Source organism: Megalopta genalis, chromosome 2, assembly GCF_051020955.1.
Source record: "Megalopta genalis isolate 19385.01 chromosome 2, iyMegGena1_principal, whole genome shotgun sequence".
NCBI classification, from domain to species: domain Eukaryota; kingdom Metazoa; phylum Arthropoda; class Insecta; order Hymenoptera; family Halictidae; genus Megalopta; species Megalopta genalis.
Genome location: NC_135014.1, coordinates 14302826 through 14325657, shown reverse-complemented (window position 1 = coordinate 14325657; position 22832 = coordinate 14302826). Strand labels below are relative to the sequence as shown.

At 45.2% G+C, this 22832-nt stretch overlaps 1 protein-coding gene across 2 annotated transcripts in view; it reads left to right on the top strand.

Moving 5' to 3' along the window:
• Positions 1-22832, top strand: part of LOC117219237 (kin of IRRE-like protein 1) — a 690910-nt gene that overhangs the window by 656607 nt on the left and 11471 nt on the right. For both annotated transcript variants that reach the window (XM_033468215.2, XM_033468214.2), the window contains one exon: positions 21091-21321. In XM_033468215.2, the coding sequence (XP_033324106.2) occupies positions 21091-21321 (231 nt within the window). The remainder of the gene's footprint in view (positions 1-21090; positions 21322-22832) is intronic.

Genomic DNA, 22832 nt, shown 5'->3' with positions numbered 1-22832 from the left:
CACTTTCTACACCCACTGTATGTTATTTAACATTTGACAATGGAGAGACATTCGATTCAACAACGTCTCTGTTTATTATTAATAATTAATACAAATTTGGTGGAAGTTACGCAGAAGTTCGAAGTGCAAGTCGAAAGAATAATTAAAAAATTTGAAGAAAGTAGTTCACTTGCAGATAAAGTTAGTAAACATAATCATCGTAGCGTTTCCTTCAGAACGAACTCTACAACAGATTTAAATGGCGTAAAATATGAAAGTAACACTCCAAAATGGACACCCTTTATATGTACGTACTCGAATTATATGTTTCCAACGTCTGAAGTAAGATACGCAGTCCTGATGCCATCGCTGGTCCGCGGATTTTACGTACTTGCGGACAAAAATGTGCCAATCAAATGCAAAACAGCAAACTTGTCGACTTGTTAAAATTATTTAAAAAAGGAAAATAAATGTCTGTGTAATTCGTGCATTCTGCAATGCACGTGTGTACACGTGAAACGGGTATCTCTACTTTCGACTATGCAGACGAGCTAATCAAGTGTTCTTATTTAGACATCTCGAAGATATTACGATAAGCAGCAGCGGTACTTTACGCAGATTCGAATTTTTATAGACGAACTTAAGAAAGCTGAAAATTTCAGCGGAACTTTATATACTTCGCTAATGGATCCGTTGAACGGAGTGTGTAATAAAAGCGTGCTTTTCAATTAACTTTCGCGAGTTCCCGAAGACTCTATCGCAAACGATCGTTCCAGAGAAAAGAGAATCAGCGCGTTTATTATTCTAATCTCATTCGAAGCATCACTTCGAACGGTCAATGCCCGGATCCGCCTCTGACGGGCTAATTCCGTCGCTGCAAGGAAGAGCGCCGCATGTCACATGTTTTCGCTTCCAAGATATTCTCGCTGAAAGCTCCGTTCACCAGATCGGTAAAAATTTAATACTTAAAATACTTAAAATACTTTCGTGAATTTTATATTCTATAAAAAAACATCTAATATAATAATAAGTCATTTAAAAGTTCGCATTAGAAATGACTCGCTTTAACAAAAATTCACACATTTATGCTTCTTCTCTTTTTAAATACGACAGAGATGATTTGAGATTTGAGGTTATGTAGGCCTAGCCCGTGGTAAGCATTGAGTGAAAAACAGATTCGCTTACTATGCACAGTAATTAACGCTTAGTTAACGAAAAATGGGTTCAGTTACTGTACACAGTAAATAAACATCTGAAATTGAAACTGAAAACAAAAATTCAAATAAACGATCACTGTCTCGTTTTTTTTCTGTAATTTGAATACGTTTTACCAATGCAATTAACATTGCGTTACCTTACGCTATTTATTTTACTGAATATTCATCTCCATTCGTTCAGCACTTTCTTAAGCATTTCCATAAGCTCTACAGAAAATTTCGCGAATTCAGTATCGAAAAGTTTGAAACGATCTTTGTGTTATTTTAAGAACGTCCGCCTTTTACATGCTTAATTTTAACGAAACAATAATTAATCGAATTAGAATAAAAAATGCTTCAAAAAAAAAAGGCACAGTAATTGGCTGCCCCGCGGTAACCGGCTCCGCCACTGCCCTAATGCTCCCTATCAGCAGTGTTTCTAGTTGCACAATTTCTTCCAGTCTACGGAAACTGTTTTCACGACGTTTCCTCTGGTAAATACGTAAATCCCATATGCTATAGTTCAGTTAATGCATCGATTTAAATTTGTTGAAACTGTGACTTGCGGCGTTTTTCCTTATGGCCGCGGAATTATGCGAGCTTAAGGAGCGCAAGCGACGGTGTTCGGTCGCCGACGAAATAAGTTGACAAGGGGAGAACTCCGTCGTTTCGCGACGAGAAGACGAGCGAAGGGGGGGAGGGGAGAAACAGCCTGCGTAGCAGACTTTGGCGACCGTGGGGGATGAAGCAGTACGGCGGCGTGGTTGGGGCAGAGAAAAATGACGGCGGGGGGTAAACAGAGCTAAGTGAAGTTAACGACGGAGCAAGAAGAGCGGCAAAAATGACCCAGGGAAAATTACCGCACGCGAAACGGCTTAATGTCCAAAAAGACGAGCGAACGGTGGGCGAAACAGAGAGGAGTGGAGCCGAGAGAATGTGAGAGAGAGAGAGAGAGAGAGAGAGAGAGAGGAAGGGAGGAGTAGGAAGGGATGGCGGAGAAGGCGCAGCCGCTTAATGACCACCCTGTACATTCGTATCTTTCGTGGATGGGTTCTTCCCCCTCGTTTCCTCCGCTTCTCCCGATTCCCGACCCTCTTTCTTTCTCTCTTCCTCTCGCGACCGCGTTCCCTCTGACCCCTCGGTTCGCTCCGAAGCCGACATCCGCGCGGTTCCGCCGGGGGTGCCGTTGGGACCATTATCTGTAATTGCTTTCCTTAATTCGACGCTCGTTCCGCTGCGTAGCGAACGGAAAAAAATTTTTCCCAACGCACCGGCTGAGAAAAGGGGTTAACTAGCGGCGTTCGGCAAAAAGGAATACGAGGCGCCCTTCTCTCGAGGGCTCGCGGAGGGTCCGATGAAATTTTTTGTCCGCAACAACACCGGCCCCGATGACCTCCCGATCGTTATCGCGTTTAGGGTCGGTCGAAACGTTGGGATTCGCTCCTGGGGCCATCCGGTCGCATTCCACGTGGCCGAGAATGACCCCGCGTGGCACTCGCAACACAAAGTTTAGGGAACCCGTGGAATTGGCGGGTCATTAATTTAATTCCCGATTGTTCAGATTGGACAGATACATTTATGAGTTATTTATTCAATATACGTATATTATACTCGCCTCGGAAAGTACGTTAACAACTTTTCAATCGGAATAACTTTTTTAAAATTGGTTCGAAGGAATTCAATTTTTTGGAGAAATTGGACCGACTATGAGTATACAAAAAGTTATGTAGATTGCAATTGATAGCAATGATAAAGATGATGAATGACTATACTAATTAACCTAGATACCATATATACAGTTTCTTCATAATAATTATTAACATCTTTTTATTCGTTCGTATTATTTCATCAAAATGTTCCAAACATCTCAAAATTTATCAGAACAAATTCTCCCTAATTAGCGCTCAGGTTGTGCACAAACATAGACAATTTGGGAAGAGGGGATACAATTATTCGAGCCTTGCGGCTCGATTTTATAATTACCGATCGTCAACGATTGTAAAACGAGCCGCATGGCTGGAATAATCGTATCACCTCTTCCCAGATTGTCCGTTTATGTGTACAATCTGAGCGTCAATTAGGAAGAATTTACTGCACTCGTTGTAACACAAAATATCGACATTTCCTCGTGACTAGTATTCTCGTCAAAAACAGATAACTGGTAAAACGAGATATCTCTTACGGTTTTTTATCAACGCCAATGCTTTCTTCTCCGGCACTGAAAACCGTCGATCCCGGAGAGACTTTCGATCGATGAAAGATGACGGTCGACCGCGGAACGCCGGCCGGGCGATGGCGGATGGAAAACACATATAAAATTATACGAAACACGGGTCGTCGAACCGCGCCAGCTGAAATTGCCGATGGAGGGTTCGTTTGGCCGATAAACGCGGCGGCAAAATCGAATTCCGCGATTCCGGCTCGCGGGACCGGAACGGGTCCGGCAGCTCGTGGATCGTGACACGTTCGTGTCGGACAAGTGCGTGCCGCACCAAGCCCGAGCCCGAGCCCGAGCCCGAGCCCGAGCCCGTGGCGGCGTGTCGCGCGGTTAACAGAGAAGCGACGACAGTTCGTTTGCAACGATCGCGCGTGCCGTTTCGCGTGTTTACGCGTGTCGTTAGCGTAATCGAACCCCGGTTGAACGTCGGTGTAATTCATCGCGCGCGCGCGCGCGCACACACACAATTCTCCTGCCATCCTCCCCGCGATTCCACGCGAGCACGGGCTTCAGCCAGCGTCGTACGTTACTTCAATTAAAGGCCGATCAAACCGACGCGACGCTATGCGACGCGCGTTTCCGTTACACCGGAATGAAACATCGCGGACGCTGACGCGCGACGTTATCGGACGATTCCGAGCGGAAACAGCGAGCTTCGGCCGGTCGGTCGACATTTCCGGCGAACCGTCATCCTCGCGATCGTGGAAACCGCTGTTCGTTCGTTTGTAACGTCACCGAGATAATTATCCTATTAGTTAACGATCTTTTGCCGCGTGCCTTCGATCCGCCATGTCGTAATCCAGTGCTACAGTGTCTGGAATCCCGCTTTCTGCGACAAAGAATGTCTAACACTAACATACTTGTACGTCGTACGAAAATCAGTCCGCTGTTATTTCGTAATTGTTTTATAATTATTTAATAAAGCATTTTTACGCCTACGTTCATATGACATTCATCCTTAAAATATGCTGGCACGGTTTAGTCGGAAAAACCTAAGACACCCAGTACGTGTACCTGCGGCAAACATTACAATAATAACACTCGTTCGGAATAAATTATATATATTATTTTACTTATATTATTACTTATATTATTACTTTTACAAACTAATATAAAACAGTGTTCCGTAACTAGCGTTCTGTAAATCTAGCGTTAACGCTAGAATGACCAAACTAATCAAAATGACTGGATCCTAATTTTTTCGTTCAAAATTCCTGATATTATGAAAATGTTTCTATGAGAAATTTTTAGATGAGCTTCTTCTATTCGTGCATACGTTATAGTCTAAATTATACAAAGTTGAAATAAATCAAATCTTGACATTGTAATAAAATAATAATAATAATAATTCGCGTTTAGGGTTCGATGGTTCTGTTGTTAGAACTTACACGCGTGCACGCCGTGTCAATTAAAATCGCAAGGCGGAGGACGGGACGGGGTCGGGCCCGTCCGCACAGCCGACCCGACCCGACTCGGCTTAATTCCGTGAGCTCGAACTCCGCCGTTCGAAAGAGAAATCTGAGCGAATCGATTCGTGCGCACGGCACACTTCCCAGCGACGGCAATCCCTGACGAGACGGTATCGCGTCTGAAGTTGAGGCATGTCAGCTGCATCGGGACTTCGCTCCGAATCAGATTAGAGAGGATCGCGGGATTTGCTCGGGGTGCAGCCGCGCAGCCTCGCTCTTTGTTTCCACGGCGTCGCGACGCTGTCCAGGAATTCTCTGCGGCTCGATTCGATTCCGGAACGACGGCCGTCCCGGGTTATCGGCGGGTATACGCAGGATGGAACGTTCTCCGGGCTGATTCGATGGCTGCCGAGGAGTCGCTGGAATCGAGCAGTGTCGCGGTTTTCGGGACCGAGTAAGGGGGAGGCATAATTCGGATATCCGGCGGTAGCCGTCGCTCGCGCGAGCTCCCCCGTGTGCCGGCGAATAATTTTCGCAAAACCGATTGCCCGCGGCTAGCCGAATTAAAGCGAAATCCTGGGAGAAGCAGAGAAGAGAGCGACGCGGCGGCGCCTCGGCGCTGCGTTAGATAAAGGGTTCCCATCGACACTGGCGAAATTTCGGGCGGATCGCACGATAATTGAGATTAGGGTACCTGGCCTTAAGCCTTTCCGAGGCTGCGACGATCGGCCAATCCCCTCGATAAGCGTTTATTATGGACGAGACTCTCAAGATCCGCGAGTATATCGCCGTTGGCTTCTCCCCGCCGTTTCGCCCTTCTCCTCTCGCCCTTCCCGGACTTCCCGTCGCCCATCCTCTTCGGGTCACGAGATTGCGCCGGTAATTGCTCCTCGATTTCACCTACGTACACACGGCTTTCTATTGTTGCACATGAGAGCACGATCTCTCGTGTGTACACACGAGAACGTACTCTCTCTCTCTCTCTCTCTCTCTCTCTCTCTCTGTTTCTCTCTACTCGCGCCTGTCTCCTCTCTCGCGCGAGAGATAGAGACGCGCGCTGTGCCGCGCCGGCAATCACCGACCAACTCTCGAGACTGTTCCGGCTGATTGCAATTAAGTGGATACCAAACCGTCATCGACGTTGCTACTTGACCGTTTCGCATCAACATCCGGAGAATCGTCTAGCTCGTATAACGAATCCACCTTCGAGCCGAAACGTAGACCCTCTCGACGAGTTCGGAGGTCACATGACATTATTCCAAGATAATTCGGAGGCCACGTGACACGATTCGAAGGAAATTCAGAGGTCACATGACAGGATTCGAAGGCAATTCGGAGGCCACATGACACGATTCGAAAGCAATTCGGAAACCACATGACACAATGTGGAGGCAATTCGGAAGCCACATGACACGATTCGAAGGCAATTCGAAGGCCACATGCCACGATTTGACAGTCGTGTACCTAGTATTTACCACGTATCTCGTAGCTACACGGTTTTTCTTATCTGACTCACACCCAACAGACCATTTTGCATGCAATTATTCCATTAGCAATAAATTATATATGCGTAGGAGACAGAAAGAGAAACAGGAGGAGAGAGAGAGAGAGTATGTGTATATATAGGAACACAGTGTGAGAACAGTCCAACATTATTTCAGTGAATGTAATTATAAATTAATTTACACTCATACACTATTATTAATAAAAACCGGCTCGATAAGTTTAGCGTTAAAAGTGTAAAATACTTAACTCTAATGGAAAGATTATCAAAATTAGTAACTCCCGTGACCAAAGCTATACATTGAAGTCTGAGAAAGTAACGTACCTGTTCAGAGATTCGAGGCTTCCGCACCGACAATTTTTCTTCCGCCCTGAGATCCAGGAACAACGATGAAACCCCGGGAATAATTGCCAGCTTCGTACGCAGCATAATCAATTAACCATTTTTAGAAGATCGCGAACGGGCCAGCCGAATGGGACAGAGTCAGCACGGAGCGCCGGGCTCTCGGGTTCGCGCACCCTCCTAAGCCCGGACAATGTCTCGTAAAAGTTGCGATGGAAGTTTAATCGAGTTCCACGCGAAGAAACGTCTGGCGCCGGAGCACTAAAGATAAACCGGTCCTTACGCCGTCGATCCTCGGGGCTGGTCTAACAGGACCCTCTTGGGCCTGAGTCGGACGGGGATCCCGAACTCTCGAGTTCATCGAAGTTTAGATCGCTAATCGGTCTTAACGTGGAAAAAAAGCCGTGATCCGCGGCGGCCGGCCGAGGTCGGAAGAACGCTCTCGAACTTCTTAAACGGCCCGGCGTGGCCGCGGTGCAATAAAAATTGCAGGTTTTTGCGTCCCGACCACTCCGCCCCTCCCCCCCCCTCCTCCCGCGGGATTTGTCTGCGGGAGTCGTCGAAGGATCTTTCGGTCCGCCGAGCCTTCGGCAAACGTTCCCTAATCCCCGGTCATCCGGCAAATGCTGGAATTTACCGGGAGGACCTTGGGCCGAACGTTAGGCGACCGTTTCCTCCGCGAAAGTCGCCTCTCGTCCTCGTCTCGCCTCGCCTCGGTCGGACTGCGGGGTCGGCTCGCCACGTCCTTCGACTCGCCGCCGCGTATATATATATCCGGTCCCGGCTAAGACGGAGATTCGGTGTCACGTGGCCGGCTAAGTCACCAAAAAGCCCGGCTTAGCCGAAGCCAGATCTAACTTCGGCTCACCTGGATTAATTCGAACGTAAGGCTAACCCCGAATCGATGTTACCCCCTGTCCATCCCGCGGCTAAGACGACTTACGTTCCGGCAGCCGTTTTCAATTAATGAAACGCTCACGCGAGACCGTCTCTTTTCCGACTGCCGGTGATCGATCGATCTCGCCGCGGATTAGGCGATAAGGCGAGAGAGACTCGCTGCCCCCGAGAATTACTTCCTCGACCCTGGACCTGGAAGATATTAAAACGGCCCCGTGGCACCCGTGGAGACGGTTTCGGCGATATTGCTTGTCCGTCGCGAAACTTCCCGCCGCTCGAAACTTTGCTTCATGCGAAATTATCGATCGGTCTTTCATTCGGAGCTGGCATCCTCGAGATCCTGAACCGTCCGTTTTATTTTCGGTCCGTTCATCTCTCCGAGCCTTCTGTCTTCCATTAACAATTGTTTTATATTCTTGAATGATACATCCGGCGGACGTCCGAGAATTCTTGGATCAATAAGCACTGGGAAAATAACAGCTAGAACGGTAAGATGTCAGTCGTTTCTTATATTTAACTGTTTGCTGAAAAATGTCGATATTGTGACGATGTTCGAACTGTATTCCTTATTCAAGAAGCTGAAAACGTAGGATTGGATCAGGTACATAACAATAGGTCAGGGTAATTTTTCTTCGTTCTCATTGTTGCAGTCGCTGATACACAAGGTTAAAGTATCTATTATGGAACGGCTTTTAAGAGGTAGAAGAGTGTCATCGATTATCATCGTTACAATTAAAAATGTTATTATCGAATATTCATAATACCGTTCGACAGATCGATGTTTCTAGATAACGTAATGAACTTTCAAATATTTATTTAATATGAATAGAAAATAATAACAGTAAAATAGTAGAGTACGAGCGTGTACCTACTGCCAAGACGTTTATAAATACTCTCAATTGTAATTATTAATTGTAATTAATCGTCTTGAACCGTCCATAAAGAACAATATTCAAAACTATGAGTGAGATTTTCACATCCATTTCCATATGCTTTATCTATTTTTTATTCCATTATCTGTGCTATTGTTTCAAGAAGGGGTCACAATTGAACACATCGGTACCCTCATAATAGCAACTTTTATCTTAGTTCACTTCTCTGGGAAAAATATTCTCACTACAATAGAGGCTCCCTTATCCGAACATTTATTTTTACAATATTCTGTTATCCAAACGTTCTACTATCTAATCATTGCGTCATTTAATTACATGATCAGCTAGTAGAGAACTTGAATTAAATTGTTATATAATAGAATGTTTTTTCGAATCATCGTATTATTTAGATCCACGATCAGCTGGCAGAGAACACGAACGAAATTGTTAGATAATAGAACGTTTTGGCATCATGATATTACGTTCGGGTAACAAAGTCCCTAACAAATTCATGTCGGCCAAAAGTTAACACTGTTTCCCGGTTTTCTTTTTCTAAGAACGAGGTGTCATATTCTCGGCGAGCTTCGGTATCCGCTCGCCAGGAAACCCTTTAAATTGTGCATGGAGTTACCTGGTATACGAACTAAAAAGAAGAAGCGGCGTACATTATACAGAATATTCGTTGAGGTAAATATTTTAAGCGGTGATTCCAGGAGCTATCTATACTGGGGTGATTCTACGACGTCTTATTTTACCTTGTAGAATCAGCCCGTTGCAATATTAACCGCGGCTAGTCGAACATTCTGTACGGGCATAAAATTTTCACTAAATTCGTGCACACGCGGGGTCACTTTAGCGACAAGAGTAAATTATTACAGGGCCCAAGTAGGCCAGGAATATTTTTGCGAACGTCAATTTTTATGATCTGGTTCGTCGAAGCTGGTATTAAATAGGGAATCAGTTTTAAAAGCACACAATTGCATTTGAGGTCGCAGTGTTTGAAACGAATAATATCTTTCCGATCTGTCGTTTGAAGGTAAATTTTCACGTGTTTTCTCGAGAGAACAGAACCGTTAGTGTCTTTTGACGATAGCTGAAGCATGAAATGTATTGAAATCAGTCAGTGCGGGGCCTTATAAATACGGTTATAAATAATATTGTATTCATTAATTGCAAAATGTACAAACTACATAGACATTTATATCTTTTCTTAATCATTGTAATGAATAGGTAGTTGACAGCGATACAATATTTTCAAATTGTATGAACTTTTTTGCTATTTTGCATTTGATCCATTGATTTTTCTCATAAATGCATAAAATTCGCAGTCTAATCATTACTATATGAATAATATATAATAAGTATAATTACTTAAAACTATATAACTATACTATAGTATATAAACTATATAACTAATAATAACTATAATTAATTAAAAACTATACACATAATAAATATATAATAACTCGTAAACAAAGCCGCGGATTGCATTTGCGCTAAGGAGAAAATTACTTCGAATGACCCTCAGGAACCCTTCATTTCCCGATTGCGAGTGACTCTTGACACTACCTGTACATGCAGGGTGTCTCAAAATTATGGTATTTCCAGGAAATGAGGTGTTCGCGAGATCATTTGAAGTAACTTTTTCCTCAGCGAAATTGCAATCCGCGGCTTTGTTTACGAGTTATTAACGAAGAATAGTGACCAATGGGAGGCAAGATCGGCTGCCGCGGGACAGCTGTCCCAATGAGCGGAACTGAGCTTCGTTCGCTTGTTGGCTCAGTCGCCTTGCGCCAGCCGCGCTCGCCTCTCATTGGTCACTGTTTTCTGTTAATAACTCGTGAACGATGCCTCGGAGAACATTTTCGTAAAGGAAAAAGTTACTTCGAATGGCCTCAGGAATCCCTCATTTCCTGGAAGTACCATAATTTTGGGACACCCGTAGATTCAAAAATCAAGTAACCTCTTCCGAGTTTATCGTTACAAAAAGATTGTACTTTATGCATTTACGACAGAAATTGTCATTCGAAACAAAAACCCCAAAAGAATTGAAAGGTGTGACAATACATTTAAAAAATTGATCTTATTGAAATTATTCACAAAAGAAGAAAATATCTCTGTGCTTGCTGTTCCCTAAAAACGATGGCGGCTATCTTTATTTCGCCTAGAGATCCGCTGTCTAGTCATTACCATGTTAACCTCGCCAAGCTCCTTCAACGGAGCAAAATCGTAAGCCGAAGCGTCGAACGTATCCCAATTGGCGGGTGTACTCAGAACTGGCGGTTGTTTTCGCGCGGATATCCCGTACGATCGTGCTGGAGAACGGAGGGAATCGGTTGTCGCGTTGTACAGGCGGCCGAGATCGAGCCACGCGATGAATCTTTTCTCGGGGATCGTTCCGCGGCGGAGGGCGGTCGCGAGTGGGGCTGCTTTAAATTCCATTAAAGCGACAGGAGGGTGGCGGTGATCCCGTCGGATGTGAAACGATTATTATCGCCGTGTGCGCGAGCGAGTCACCGCTAATACCTTAAGAAATATTCTCTGTGACGCGTAATATATTCCGGGTGTAGATTATACCGTCGCGCGGTGACTAGTTATCCGGCAATTCAAGCGGCGCGGCGCGGCGCGGCGCGGAGCGGAGCGCGTAGAAATTCCTCAAACGGTTTGGCCAGCGGCGCTGGTGGCCGCCTCCACACCGGTGCGGTGTGCGCCGAGCCGCGTCGTTGCCTAACCGGAAGTATCATAACGACCCATTCTCGAGTCCTCTAAGCCCGTCTCTAAATACTGTCCGGAATTAAGCGAAAACGGTTGGTCGTGATTACAGGACCGGGCGGGTGCGGCGCGGCGAACCGACGACCCCGGCGACCGCCGCGCCGCACCGCGCCGCCTTTGAACGAGGAATCTTTCCGTGGACTCCGACATAATACCGTGGGACCGTTTGCGTCCGGGCGGTTACCTTCGCCGCTCGGAGAAACCCATTTGTTTGAACGCGGACGGGATGCTTCGCCCTCCACCCTCCACCCTTCAACCTAACGGCCTCGAGCTCACGAAAACGACCCACGCACGACCACCCCGTTACGCGTCGTTTCGGAACAATCACTTTCCGGCAGCGAATAAAGAGCATTCTCCGCATCGACGTTTTTTCTCTTGAGTCAAGTTTCTCGAGTCAAATTTCGAGCATCCAAAGTCGCATCGAGGTCATGCTGGAATGGCCCCGTCGAATTCGCCTCGATTTTGGCGATAACTCCCCGGTTACGATTTAACACAGTGCATCGTTTTATTAATTTAACATTGCGACTGTTCTGCTGCAATGTCTTGACAACTTGCGCCGATTACGTGGATTTCGAACGTAATTGAATCTGGGATTTAATCTTAGTTTGTGTTTGTTTTGGGTATTGTAATGTGTGGATTTGATGCATTTGTGAAAAGGAAAAAACGAAACAGGGAACGATAAAGACGTTGGGAGAATTTGAGGACTTTTGTTACATTATTTTCGATTCGTTACCATGCTTTGTTGTTAAAAAATGAAACATATTTTCATCGAATTTATACTTCTTACAAATAACTTAGATCATTTTTATTTTGCACGAGAATCCACGGTATATCGATCATATTGTTCTTCTTTCTCATTTTTATTCTTATCTTGTTTTGTTATTATTGTTAATATTATCATTATTATTGTGTAAAACTTTGTAGAAAAATTAAAAGGGCATCTGGCACGTTTATGCTAAATAAATTAAATTAAATAATTCCTCTCCTCAATTATCATTATCTAAGTATTAAAACGAAGACTGGCATACAATAAATATAAATTTTCTTTCTCGTATAAGAATTTTTTTAACTACAAAGAAGTACTAATTAACGTAATTATAAAGGAAATCATAATGCAATTGGTTAAACTAACACGATTCAATAAAGTATTTTATTGAAGCAAGTTAAAATTGAAAAATCAAGTTGTATGACATCAATTACATTTCCGTCATTCTTACGTTTTGTGAATGCTAATAAAGTTTGAAAGGTATCATAGACTGGCGAATCTGTGCAAATAATACCGTCATCCACGTATGCGTGACACTGCAGGCCAAATGTGAATCCATTTGCCTAATACAGTTTCAAGATAGCATGATTTACTAATTTCGGACTACTTTAACAGGATAACGTGGCTCGCATTAATTCTGCATTTTGTTTAATATGGATCGGATAAAAGATGGAACGAATCAAACGTGTTACAGGGTAATTAATGCCAGGCGAGACGACTCTGGCGGGGTCTCGGATGCAGAGACTGAGAGTTCGCTGCACTAACCATGCACAGGATACATTTCGCATATAACGTAATATTAATATTAATTGCACTCGCGATGAAAGTTTCATTACGTTGGTTATGAAGGACATATGAATATATATTTGGTTTCGGACAAATTAATATTTCAGCCCAGAATTATAAAACTTACAGCCGGAAACTCTGTAACGGGATATTTAATTTCTAGTCTTGGCTCGGGCTTGAATTTTTGATAAAATTCTCTCGGCAGTTAAAATTCTCGCAAGACGGACGTCCGGGAAACGTCCGGCAAACAGTCTATACAAAACGTGGGATTGTAACAATTGAGCCGTTTATTTTGGAAGTGGCATAACGAAAAGTGGTGATTTTTTAATGTTTGTACGAAATTATTTATACTGAGAAAAATATCAGTATCCTGAGATAACCGCCACTTTCAAAATAAACGGCTCAATTCGTGCGATGAAAAATAAATACGCGGCAGCATTACGCTATAATATAATATTTTCACGTATCGACCCTTCGCGGACGAAACTGCGTGTGTGTAAAGCGTGCGTCGCTGTGGACAACGGGTTGTCGGCACGCGTAAAATGTGGCCCGTACCGAAGGGGTCCCCGAAATCGCGAAATCCAAGAACCCCTGGTCCAGAGAAGTGGAAACTGCCGGAAGATCGGCAGTCCAGCGACCCCGAATGAAAAAATCGCGACAGGTTGACGACCATTGGGTGCGGCAGGGGCGCGGGGGTGAGCAACTATCTAGCTGATTTAGGGGAATACCGTCTGGGCGTCGTGAAACGCGTCGCGTCGAATATATTTCCCCGTTGTTCCAGCAGGGAAGAGGCTCCCCGTGCAACTTTAACGAGAAACCGTCGCCGCTCTCGAAGAATATACGGTCGCGAGCGACGGTGACGGGGCCCGCGCACAGCTAAATCGCGGTAATTAATCGGAGAATTATCGTTACAACGTGCCAGCTAACGGCGCGGTGTCTGCCCGGGCGTGTTTCCTGCGCCGCTGGCATCATCGAGATTATTTGTATCGGTAATATCGCCCGAGCAAATTTATCGCGCTCTTATTGCCGGCACGCCGCCGCGTCGCGCCGCACTCGCGCGGCGCCGCTGTCTTTCCCGGAATTATTATCATCTCTCGCTCCCTGCCCTCTCATCCCCCCGCCCTAGGGACACGTGGTACCGGCTCCAATAAATCTATCTATCCATCTAGCTTCCCGACTAAAACCGTCTTGACTCGGTGCGCGGCGCGGCGCGACGCGACGAGACGAGACGCGACGCGGTGCTTCTACGAGAACTTTTACGCCCATCTCGAGGACTTTCCTGTCACTCACGGGCCAAGGCGGCTCGTATATTCCGACGACGCTTCCCCGGACTCGCTAGATCCCCCTGCACGATCCATCCGTGGATCCTCGCGAGGGTGTCTGGGACGATAGCGCGCTACACCCGCCCGATAAAACACGGGATTCGTTCCAAAGATGCTCCCTATGTTCCCCGCTTCTTTTCTGCTCCTTTTTCCCCCCTCGTAAGAGTTGTCGTGTTTCCGGATTCCGCGAACAGCCGGCAACCACATTCAGCGGGCTTCCAAACCGAAGCCGGTCCCCGTTCCAGATTATTTAAAATTTAAATAAATGCGAGACTTTACCTTAGGCGGAGCAACGTTTGTTTATTTATTATGGTATATTCCCGTAGATATGGACGAGAAAACAGCGAAAATTTCAATGTGCGGAACTCCATTGGTTCAAAAGTTATATTGGGTTGGGAAGAAAGTAATTTCGGTGTGCACCAGTAGACAGTGTTACGTTTGTATCGTCGTTCTTCTGTTAAGGTTATATTTTTGTTGTTGTCAGATTTGGTAGTTGACACTTTTAGGTTACTATAGAAACAAATTCCGTGTAGCTTTATTTTTACAGCTGTTGGTTCGTATAAATTCCTTTAAATACATTCTCTTCAAGCTGCAGTTTCTTATATCCAGATTCTTCTGAAAACATCCCCCTAAAAAATACGATACTACATGCGTACAACTCGTGCGATCCGACACTTACCTGGCGTTCCAGTTCGTTTATCGGACCGTGCAGTCCACGTTAGTTTTTAAAAGCGTGGACTCGTCGGCCTCTCGTCTGATTTTCAAGTTCTCGTCGGTTCTTGCGGGGCTGGCGGGATTGGCCGACAAGGCCGGCTGGGAATTGGGGCGAGAATCGGACGTACGCGGCGCGTGTTCGCGTACGTACAACTATCGTCCCTTGTACGGGTCCTGCATAATACAGGTGTGTTTATGTATGCATGTAAATAGATTGCGGTCAGGCGGCTGTGTGCGTGTACTTAGACGCGGCAAGGCATTTCGCTGGGACGCGTAATGCCCATAAAACCCATGGTTTAATCAGCCACCCTAGGCACCGGTGCCCTTGCTTCCTGCCTTCCCTCGCCGCCCTTCTTCATCCAACGGGCGCGCAGCCCCGCGCCTCTATCGTTCCGTTCCGTGTCTGGCCGTAATCTGAGGAACGTTCGGTCGCACGCGCGCCATTACGCTCGACGTGTGCCTTACAGCACGCCCCGCGGATCCGAGCTGAAAGCTGGCTTGCCGCGATCCTTATTGAAACTGAGCACCGTCTCGACCCGCCCCTGCCCTCGTAGAAGGTGTTAACAACAGATTCGTGAACATTCGACGCTACGCGCCGAATCTTAACACTTCGACGGCCGCAGTTTTCGTTTAAAAAACTTGTCGCCTTGTCGCCGGCAGATTTTGTCAGCTTTGTGGCAAATTGGCAGGAGGTTGGTGAAGGCATGCTGGTGACATACTGTCACACAATTCATCCATAAAGAGTATTAGTGGAATTGGTTTTCTGGATTTTTCCAATATGTCCCGAAAATGAATTCCACTAGTCTCGGTAACTGGTCCCTCTAGGTGGATAGCAAAATTTTGGACCAGTTACTGTGACTAGTAGAATTCATTTTCGGGATTTTTGTCATCTGTCCGGAAATCCATCCCACTAGTCTCAGTAACTGGTCCACCTAGGTCGATAGCAAAATTTTGGACCAGTTACTGAGACTAGTAGAATAATTTGTTTTCCTGATTTTTGGGATCTGTCCGGAAATCCATCCCACTAGTCTCGGTAACTGGTCCCTCTAGGTGGATAGCAAAATTTTGGACCAGTTACTGAGACTAGTAGAATAATTGGTTTTCCTGATTTTTGGGATCTGTCCGGAAATCCATCCCACTAGTCTCAGTAACTGGTCCCTCTAGGTCGATAGCAAAATTTTGGACCAGTTACTGAGACTAGTAGAATTCATTTTCGGGATTTTTGTGATCTGCCCGGAAATCAATCCCACTAATCTCAGTAATTGGTCCACCTAGGTCGATAGCAAAATTTTGGAGCCCTGCTACGCCTGAACACTGCATCATCTTTCGTTGGCCTCTAGTCCAAAGAAGTCCAATCAGTTTTAGGCTCGCAGTTATCTCGCGATACGAGCAACTTTCCAAGCGGATCGAAAATAATCCGGCCGAGAAGGGCCAAAAGAGGCACAGAGAACGTCGAGGCAAAGCCTGTCCTCGAAGGGAACGATAAACGGTGCTGGCACGAACGTAGCCGGAAACGGCTCCGGATCGAAACAGTGTTTACCGGAAATTCGAGAGAAAAAACTGCCGGGGAAATATCTACACGGAGAAGCTGAAGCGTGGTCGGCGCTAAAAGCCCGAGAAGTTATTTCGAAGTTTGAATTCCGACGTGCAATAACACGGCCGGGGCGATTCTTGGTCGCGATTTATTCAAGATTCGGGTTAATTCTTGGCTGGTTCGGGCTTGGCTCGGCTCGGCGCGCCAGTTTCAGTCGATAGTGGCCGAGCGTGGGATCGGGCCTGCTGCTTTCGTCGGATAATTAACAAAACTGTTTTCTTGCAGTGCGAGCCGGCCAGCTGCGCGCCACTCGCACTCGCACGGCAATTTAAGTGGGACAGCGGAGCCGGGGCCGGCGCGCTGCTCGTTAGCTTTCCCCGGCGAGCCTTTTTAATTCACGACTCCTCGAGCCCGCGACCGCATCACAGAGGACTTGACCAGGGGCGAAACTACCCCGTTTTTCCAGAATTTCCGCTGATTATTACGCGCGCGTGCGCCACGCGACACGCTTCCGCTTTCCTGTCCCCGGCGCTGCAACTTCGAGACGAAAGCATCGGACACGGGTACAAGAGGAACCCGCCTAAACGGCGTGTTCCAGTCAAAGACGTGATTCTTTTGGTATTTTTCTGTAAAGAGACTATGCAACTTCTTGCCCCGGCGGACCGCAAAGTAATGTCGTTTCCGTGCATGTCGATATTCGCTTGTCGTTTATCAAGCTCATCGTGTACTTCTCAGTCGTGCCAAAGACATTTTAAGGTTAAAGTGACTTGTTTTCTTGTAAATAATTAAATCTTAAATTATTTTTGCTATTTATGGTGAAATGGCCAGCCAAATACCAGAAGAAGTACATATCCGGCATGCTTTTTGAGTTTCACAAGGGTAGCAACGCAACAGTTGCTACCAAAAACATTTGCGATGTTTATCCAAGCGCATCAGACGTTCGAAAATGCCGGAGGTGGTTTTCTATGTTCAAATTCGGTAATTTTGATCTTTCCGAGAGATTCGTATCGGTCAGGAAGACCAACAACTTTAGACAATGACATGTTAAGGGCGAAAGTGGAAGCAAGTCCGTGTCAGACAATTGAGGAACTGTCAAACACTCTTAACCAACCTTGGTCGATCATCCAAGAACATTTGTAGCAGATTGGTAAAGTAAGCAGAGCGGATGTTTGGGTGCCGCATAAAATCTGTCCGAAGAAAACAAAGCTAACCGATCCACCGCATGCAACTTATTGCTTCGGCGACGAACCATGAATAAAATTAATGAATTAGGGTGGGAGGCATTGGCTCACGCACCATACTCGCCGAATATTGCGCCATCATATTTCCATTTATTCCAATGGTTGCAACATTTTCTAAGTGGCAAGAAATTTGAAAATTTGGATGATGTCCAAAATGTGATCTCCAGATATTTTTCTCAAAAACCAAGTGATTTTTATCGATTCGGCATTGAAAATTTGCTCACTAGATGGCGAAAGGTTGTTGATAACGAGGGTGATTACATCATTGATTGAAAATAAGAACTAGTTAAAAATTGATCCGTTTGAATCTAATGTAAAAAAACGACATTGCTTTTCCCAAAAAATTGGGACTTTTTCATCTATAATCTAACTTCTTGCATCTATTCGACCCGAGTAACAGCTAGTATAAGTTTGATCCCAACGTTTCTGGACAACCTGTACATTTGTTACTCTTCCAACAATATTTACAAATTGTTACGACAAGAACTAGTGAAAATCGATGGTAGTACGGAGCCTCGTTGGCAAGCGCGTATCGAAAGGATGATCTAATTGTTGCCATGATTCCGGCTCGTCTGTTTCTTTGAAACAAAAAACAAGAAAGATTCGCTAAAAATAATGTTAAAGGCGCGTGTTAAGAGGCAAAACGAGACGCGAGAACAAATTCTATAGACCGAAAGAAATTATGCAATTTTAGAGACTGCGGCGTTCTTGCTTGCAGCCACAGAAATAGATATCGGCTGGTCCACGAACATCCAAAATTGCGGAAAAACCGAACGAATCTTGGACCACGCACGACTGCTGAACCCTTCTACTGTTAACACAGGCGACAGACAAAAGGGTCGATCTTTCAGAGATCGCGTGCTGGGCCGGGGTATTCCGATCGACCGAAGATCAACCGCAATTGGATAGTCAACAGTGCGGGGAACTTTACTCGCGCGACCGACTATTTGCAGAATCGTTTGATAGCACGGTTCGCCGGGGCGGGGTAGGAGGGGAAAAAATGGGAGACGGTAAATAACCGTGGAGGGTTGTAAAGTAGTCGTTGTCTCGGCGCTGCGTCGCGCCCACGCCGTGGTTAATCCTTCGTTCTAATTTGCGTTTCTTCGCGCTCGCCGGCTTTGCGACGGATTCCGGTCTGCTTCGGTCTGAATGCGACAAAGCGGGAAAAAGGGCTGGCCCGAGCTCGCGTGCGCTCCCTTGTGTACGCGCGGTATTTAATACACACGGAAGGGTGCCGAGGGAGAAAGAGAGAGGGACAGAGGGGAGAAAGAGGACCGGAGAGACACAGAGGGAGAAAACACTCGAGTCGACGCGAAACAAGAATGGAGACGTATGCACGTACGTTTGCCCCGCGCTTTCTCGCGTTGCTTCAAATTAGGTGGAAGCTGAAGGGGGGAACTCGAGAACATTCCCGAAACCCGATTATACCGGGCGCCGAGTGTTTTCCGGCATTTTCCACGCATCGTTTATACCGCGCCGTTACACAGTTAACGAACCCTTGCCGGATCAAAGGACAAGCGTTTCGACAACTCCGCGCACTGCGGGGGAATCGGATCGTTCGCAACCGCTCCACGAGCTTCCCGATACTTCGCCTTGCCACCCGGAACCCGTTAGCTACCGCACAGTTTGCCCAACTAATTCCTTCGGAAATTCAACCTCCGATTTCCCGCGTAGACCGACGCGCCTCCGCGGAAATTCAAATTTCAGGATTAAAGTTTCCGGTTTAAAAGTTTAGGCTCTAGCCTTTAGACCAGGGGCGTCACAAACTCGCGGCCCGAGATGAACATTTTTGCGAGAGATGTCAAGCATCAGGACGTAAACAATAATTTAACTTTATATATGTGTTGAGTACAATGTACTAGTCGAAATAAAAGTATTTGTTTCTATGAACATTGATTTCTTTTTTGCGGCCCACCTAAAGTTAAGCATTGTTTATTTGGCCCAAGTTATAGCTTTTGAGTTTGACAACCCTGCTTTAGACTAAGGTCACCTGACAATCTGGTAGACGATGCGCCCCATCCTTCAACGGATTTATGACTTGGCACGGTCCCTACGGGGTGGCCGAGGAGCCCAGTCATAAAATGTCGGTGTCATAAAATGTCTAACAATAAGACACGTTGCGTGCAAACAACACGTTCTATAACTGTTACGTTTGTTTCCTTTTGAAATCTATACATAGATGCATGTTTCGTATTTTTCCAACACACTATGTGTGCGACAGAGGTGTTAATATCTTTTTAAAAATTTAAGTTCTTTTTAAATTTCTTTATAGATATATTTAATAGAATCTTTAATAGAATCTTATAAATTATATACTTCTTATCAAAATCTTATTGTCAGTTTCACAAATATTAAATGTTTTTAGGAAGTGGATTTTTTCAAAATTCATACATTTTTTCATTCACACAAATGTTTCAGAAACTTCAGTCTAATTATTCCTATAATTTATTTATTAAATATACACGGGAAGTTGCCCATTAGTTATGAAATCACAAAAAAGAAGAGAAAATACAGAGGCTAGGTATTATAAGATAACCGTAATATCATAAATCTCTGCAGACTATAATTATGATTCTATTAAATAGTAATTAAATGATATTAAATGATACGTTTTAAATTTCATTTGAAACAGATTGAAAACACGATTGTTAAGCAATGATAAACAAATCAATTCTGGACCAGTTAGAAGACAGTTGGAACATTTTCAATGAAGACATTATCAAATGAGATTTGCATCTGCTAAGAATCATAAACATTGGTCAAATCAGGATTGGTAAAGTAGTATTATTCTAGGACGAATCGAAGTCCAATCGTATTTCTACCGATGGACCGCGATGCGCGAGACGTCGCTCAAGAAAAGATTTGCAAGCACAGTGCAGTTTACCAATTTCTTTCTTCCGTTTCGCCTTAGTCCTTTTGCGCTAAAATTTGGTCGTTTCTGTGCGTCGAACGAAAGATCCGCGAAACTGTTGTATTTTCAATGACCGCGTTTCCCGATCGATTTCTTGGCGGGCGTGCAACAAGAAACCGCAAAGCAGCGGACAAGAAGAGCAACCGCAAGAAAGTCTGGCCCGCCTAATTGCCCGACAGGGATTTGGCGGCGGCGTGGCTCATGCTCGCCGGTGATTTTATACCGTGGCACGCGAACGCCCGGCGGAGTCGCCAACTCGAAAAGCTTGTCGGGCCGGTTCATAATGATTATTATCGCGCCATTTCGACGGTCCCCGCGATTACCTGCTTAATAATGCACGGACATATTACGATTTATTCGCGGAGTCGATCGGCCGCGCGATTATTACAGGTCCCGTGCATCGTTTAATTATCGCCGGTGATAATTTTAAATAAATTGCCGTTGTTCATTTGTCAATCCCCAGGTCCTCGTAAATTTCATCGGGCGCTGACTGAAACTGCGCGACCGAGCGGAATTTGTTAATTACGCAGGTCGTTTAAGCGTCGCGCGGCCTCCGAGCTGTGAGAGCCCCGCCAGCAACCCGTTAGTCTGCGCCACTAATCGTCCCGGAATTTATGTTTGTTCAAGGACAAGACGACGGGATCGTGCTCTCGCCCCTGATCGGTGTGGTGGTTGGCGCTCTGGTCACCATGGTGCTGATCATCCTGGTGGTGGCGGTGCGGGTGCGCCGGGACAGGGTGTCGAAACCGAGACACGAAAAACCAGCGGAGCTCAGCGAACTGCCGCCGCAACAGTATCCTCTGCAGAACACGCAACAGACCGTGGAAACCGATCCGGACGTTATCCCAAATAAATTCGGTGAGTTTCGGGAGATGCGGGCATAAGTTGGACAAATATTAGGTTATTCATTCTTTTCGTTTTATTTTTCATTTTATTTATTTTGAACCCTTATTTATTTCGTGAAAGCAAAAACTCGTTTGTCCAGGTTAATAATATATATAATAATATAATATTAGAATTAGAGAAAATATAATAATAATATTAAAATATAATAATATAATAATATAATAATAGAATTAAAGAAAATAATATATATATATATATTATAATAATATAATATATATTATATCATAGTGGATAGATGAGAACAATAGATTCTACCTAGCTGCATCGGAAGTTATTCATGACTCGACTTGATATAATATGAAGAAAGAGTACCCGGAATTTGATATTTATTTGATATTTATTCATTCGCGGAAAGAAATCCCTTTGGATGACAAACAAAAGATTACGAATAATTGGTTAACGTTAGGAGTCTACAACGCCTGGCGATAAGTATTTAGGCCAGAAGCAAATGTAACGAAGTAATTTAAAAGAAGAAAACGAGATTGTTCGCACCTCAATTTATGCTATTATAATATTTATAGTTATATAGAGGGTATCCTAAAAAAAGTCTCGCAATCCGGAAATAGGGCGTTCTGAGGTCATTTAGAGTAACTTCTTCCTTAGCGAAAATGCGATCCGTTGCTTTGTTTTCGAGTTATCAACGAAAAACACTGGCCAATGTAAGATGAGCTTGGCTGACGCAATGCGGCCGGGCCAACGAGCGGTCGAAGCCCGGCTCCGCTCACTGGTTCGGCCGCTTCGCTCCTGCGAACACTAGCCAATGAAAAGCGAGCTCGGCTGACGCCAGGCGGCCGACCGAATGAGCGGGACTGGGCTTCAGTGTTTCTCGTTAATAACTCGTAAGCAAAGCCATAGATTGCATTTTCGCTAAGGAAAATGTCACTTTAAATTACCTCGGGAACCCCTCGTTTCCGGATTGCGAGACATTTTTGGGACACTATATATTAGCGACTCTGGACCGAGTAACAAATATAACGGCGCCTCTCGGTGCCGCTCAGTGGCCGATGTCAGGAAACTGTCAACATGGCGGCACGCTAACCTGTCAAAAACGCTGAAGTCGTATAACTTTGAAACCAATGAGTTCCGCGCTTTAAAACTTGCATTTTCGGCGTTTCCTTGTCGATATCTATGGAAATATACGTCGCAAAGTCGACAAATTTTGGTCCCCTAAGGGAAATTCTAACCCCGACTCTGTACCGTTGGACTTTAGAATGAGAAATTCCGGGTGTATTTCGTACTCAATATAAATATAGGAACGCGTGTAGAAATCGATGTACCCCGGCGGGAGCCCGAAATTGATTTCAGTATCCACTTCTGTTAGTTACGCGATTCCGTTCCTAACGCCATTAACGATCGAAGGGAAAACGCTCGACGCCGGATCGACTCGACAATCGTGAATCTGTATCGGGTACTTGTAGGGGTGCGCGCAGGTTCGCGTGCAATTGCTATGCGCGTTTACCGTA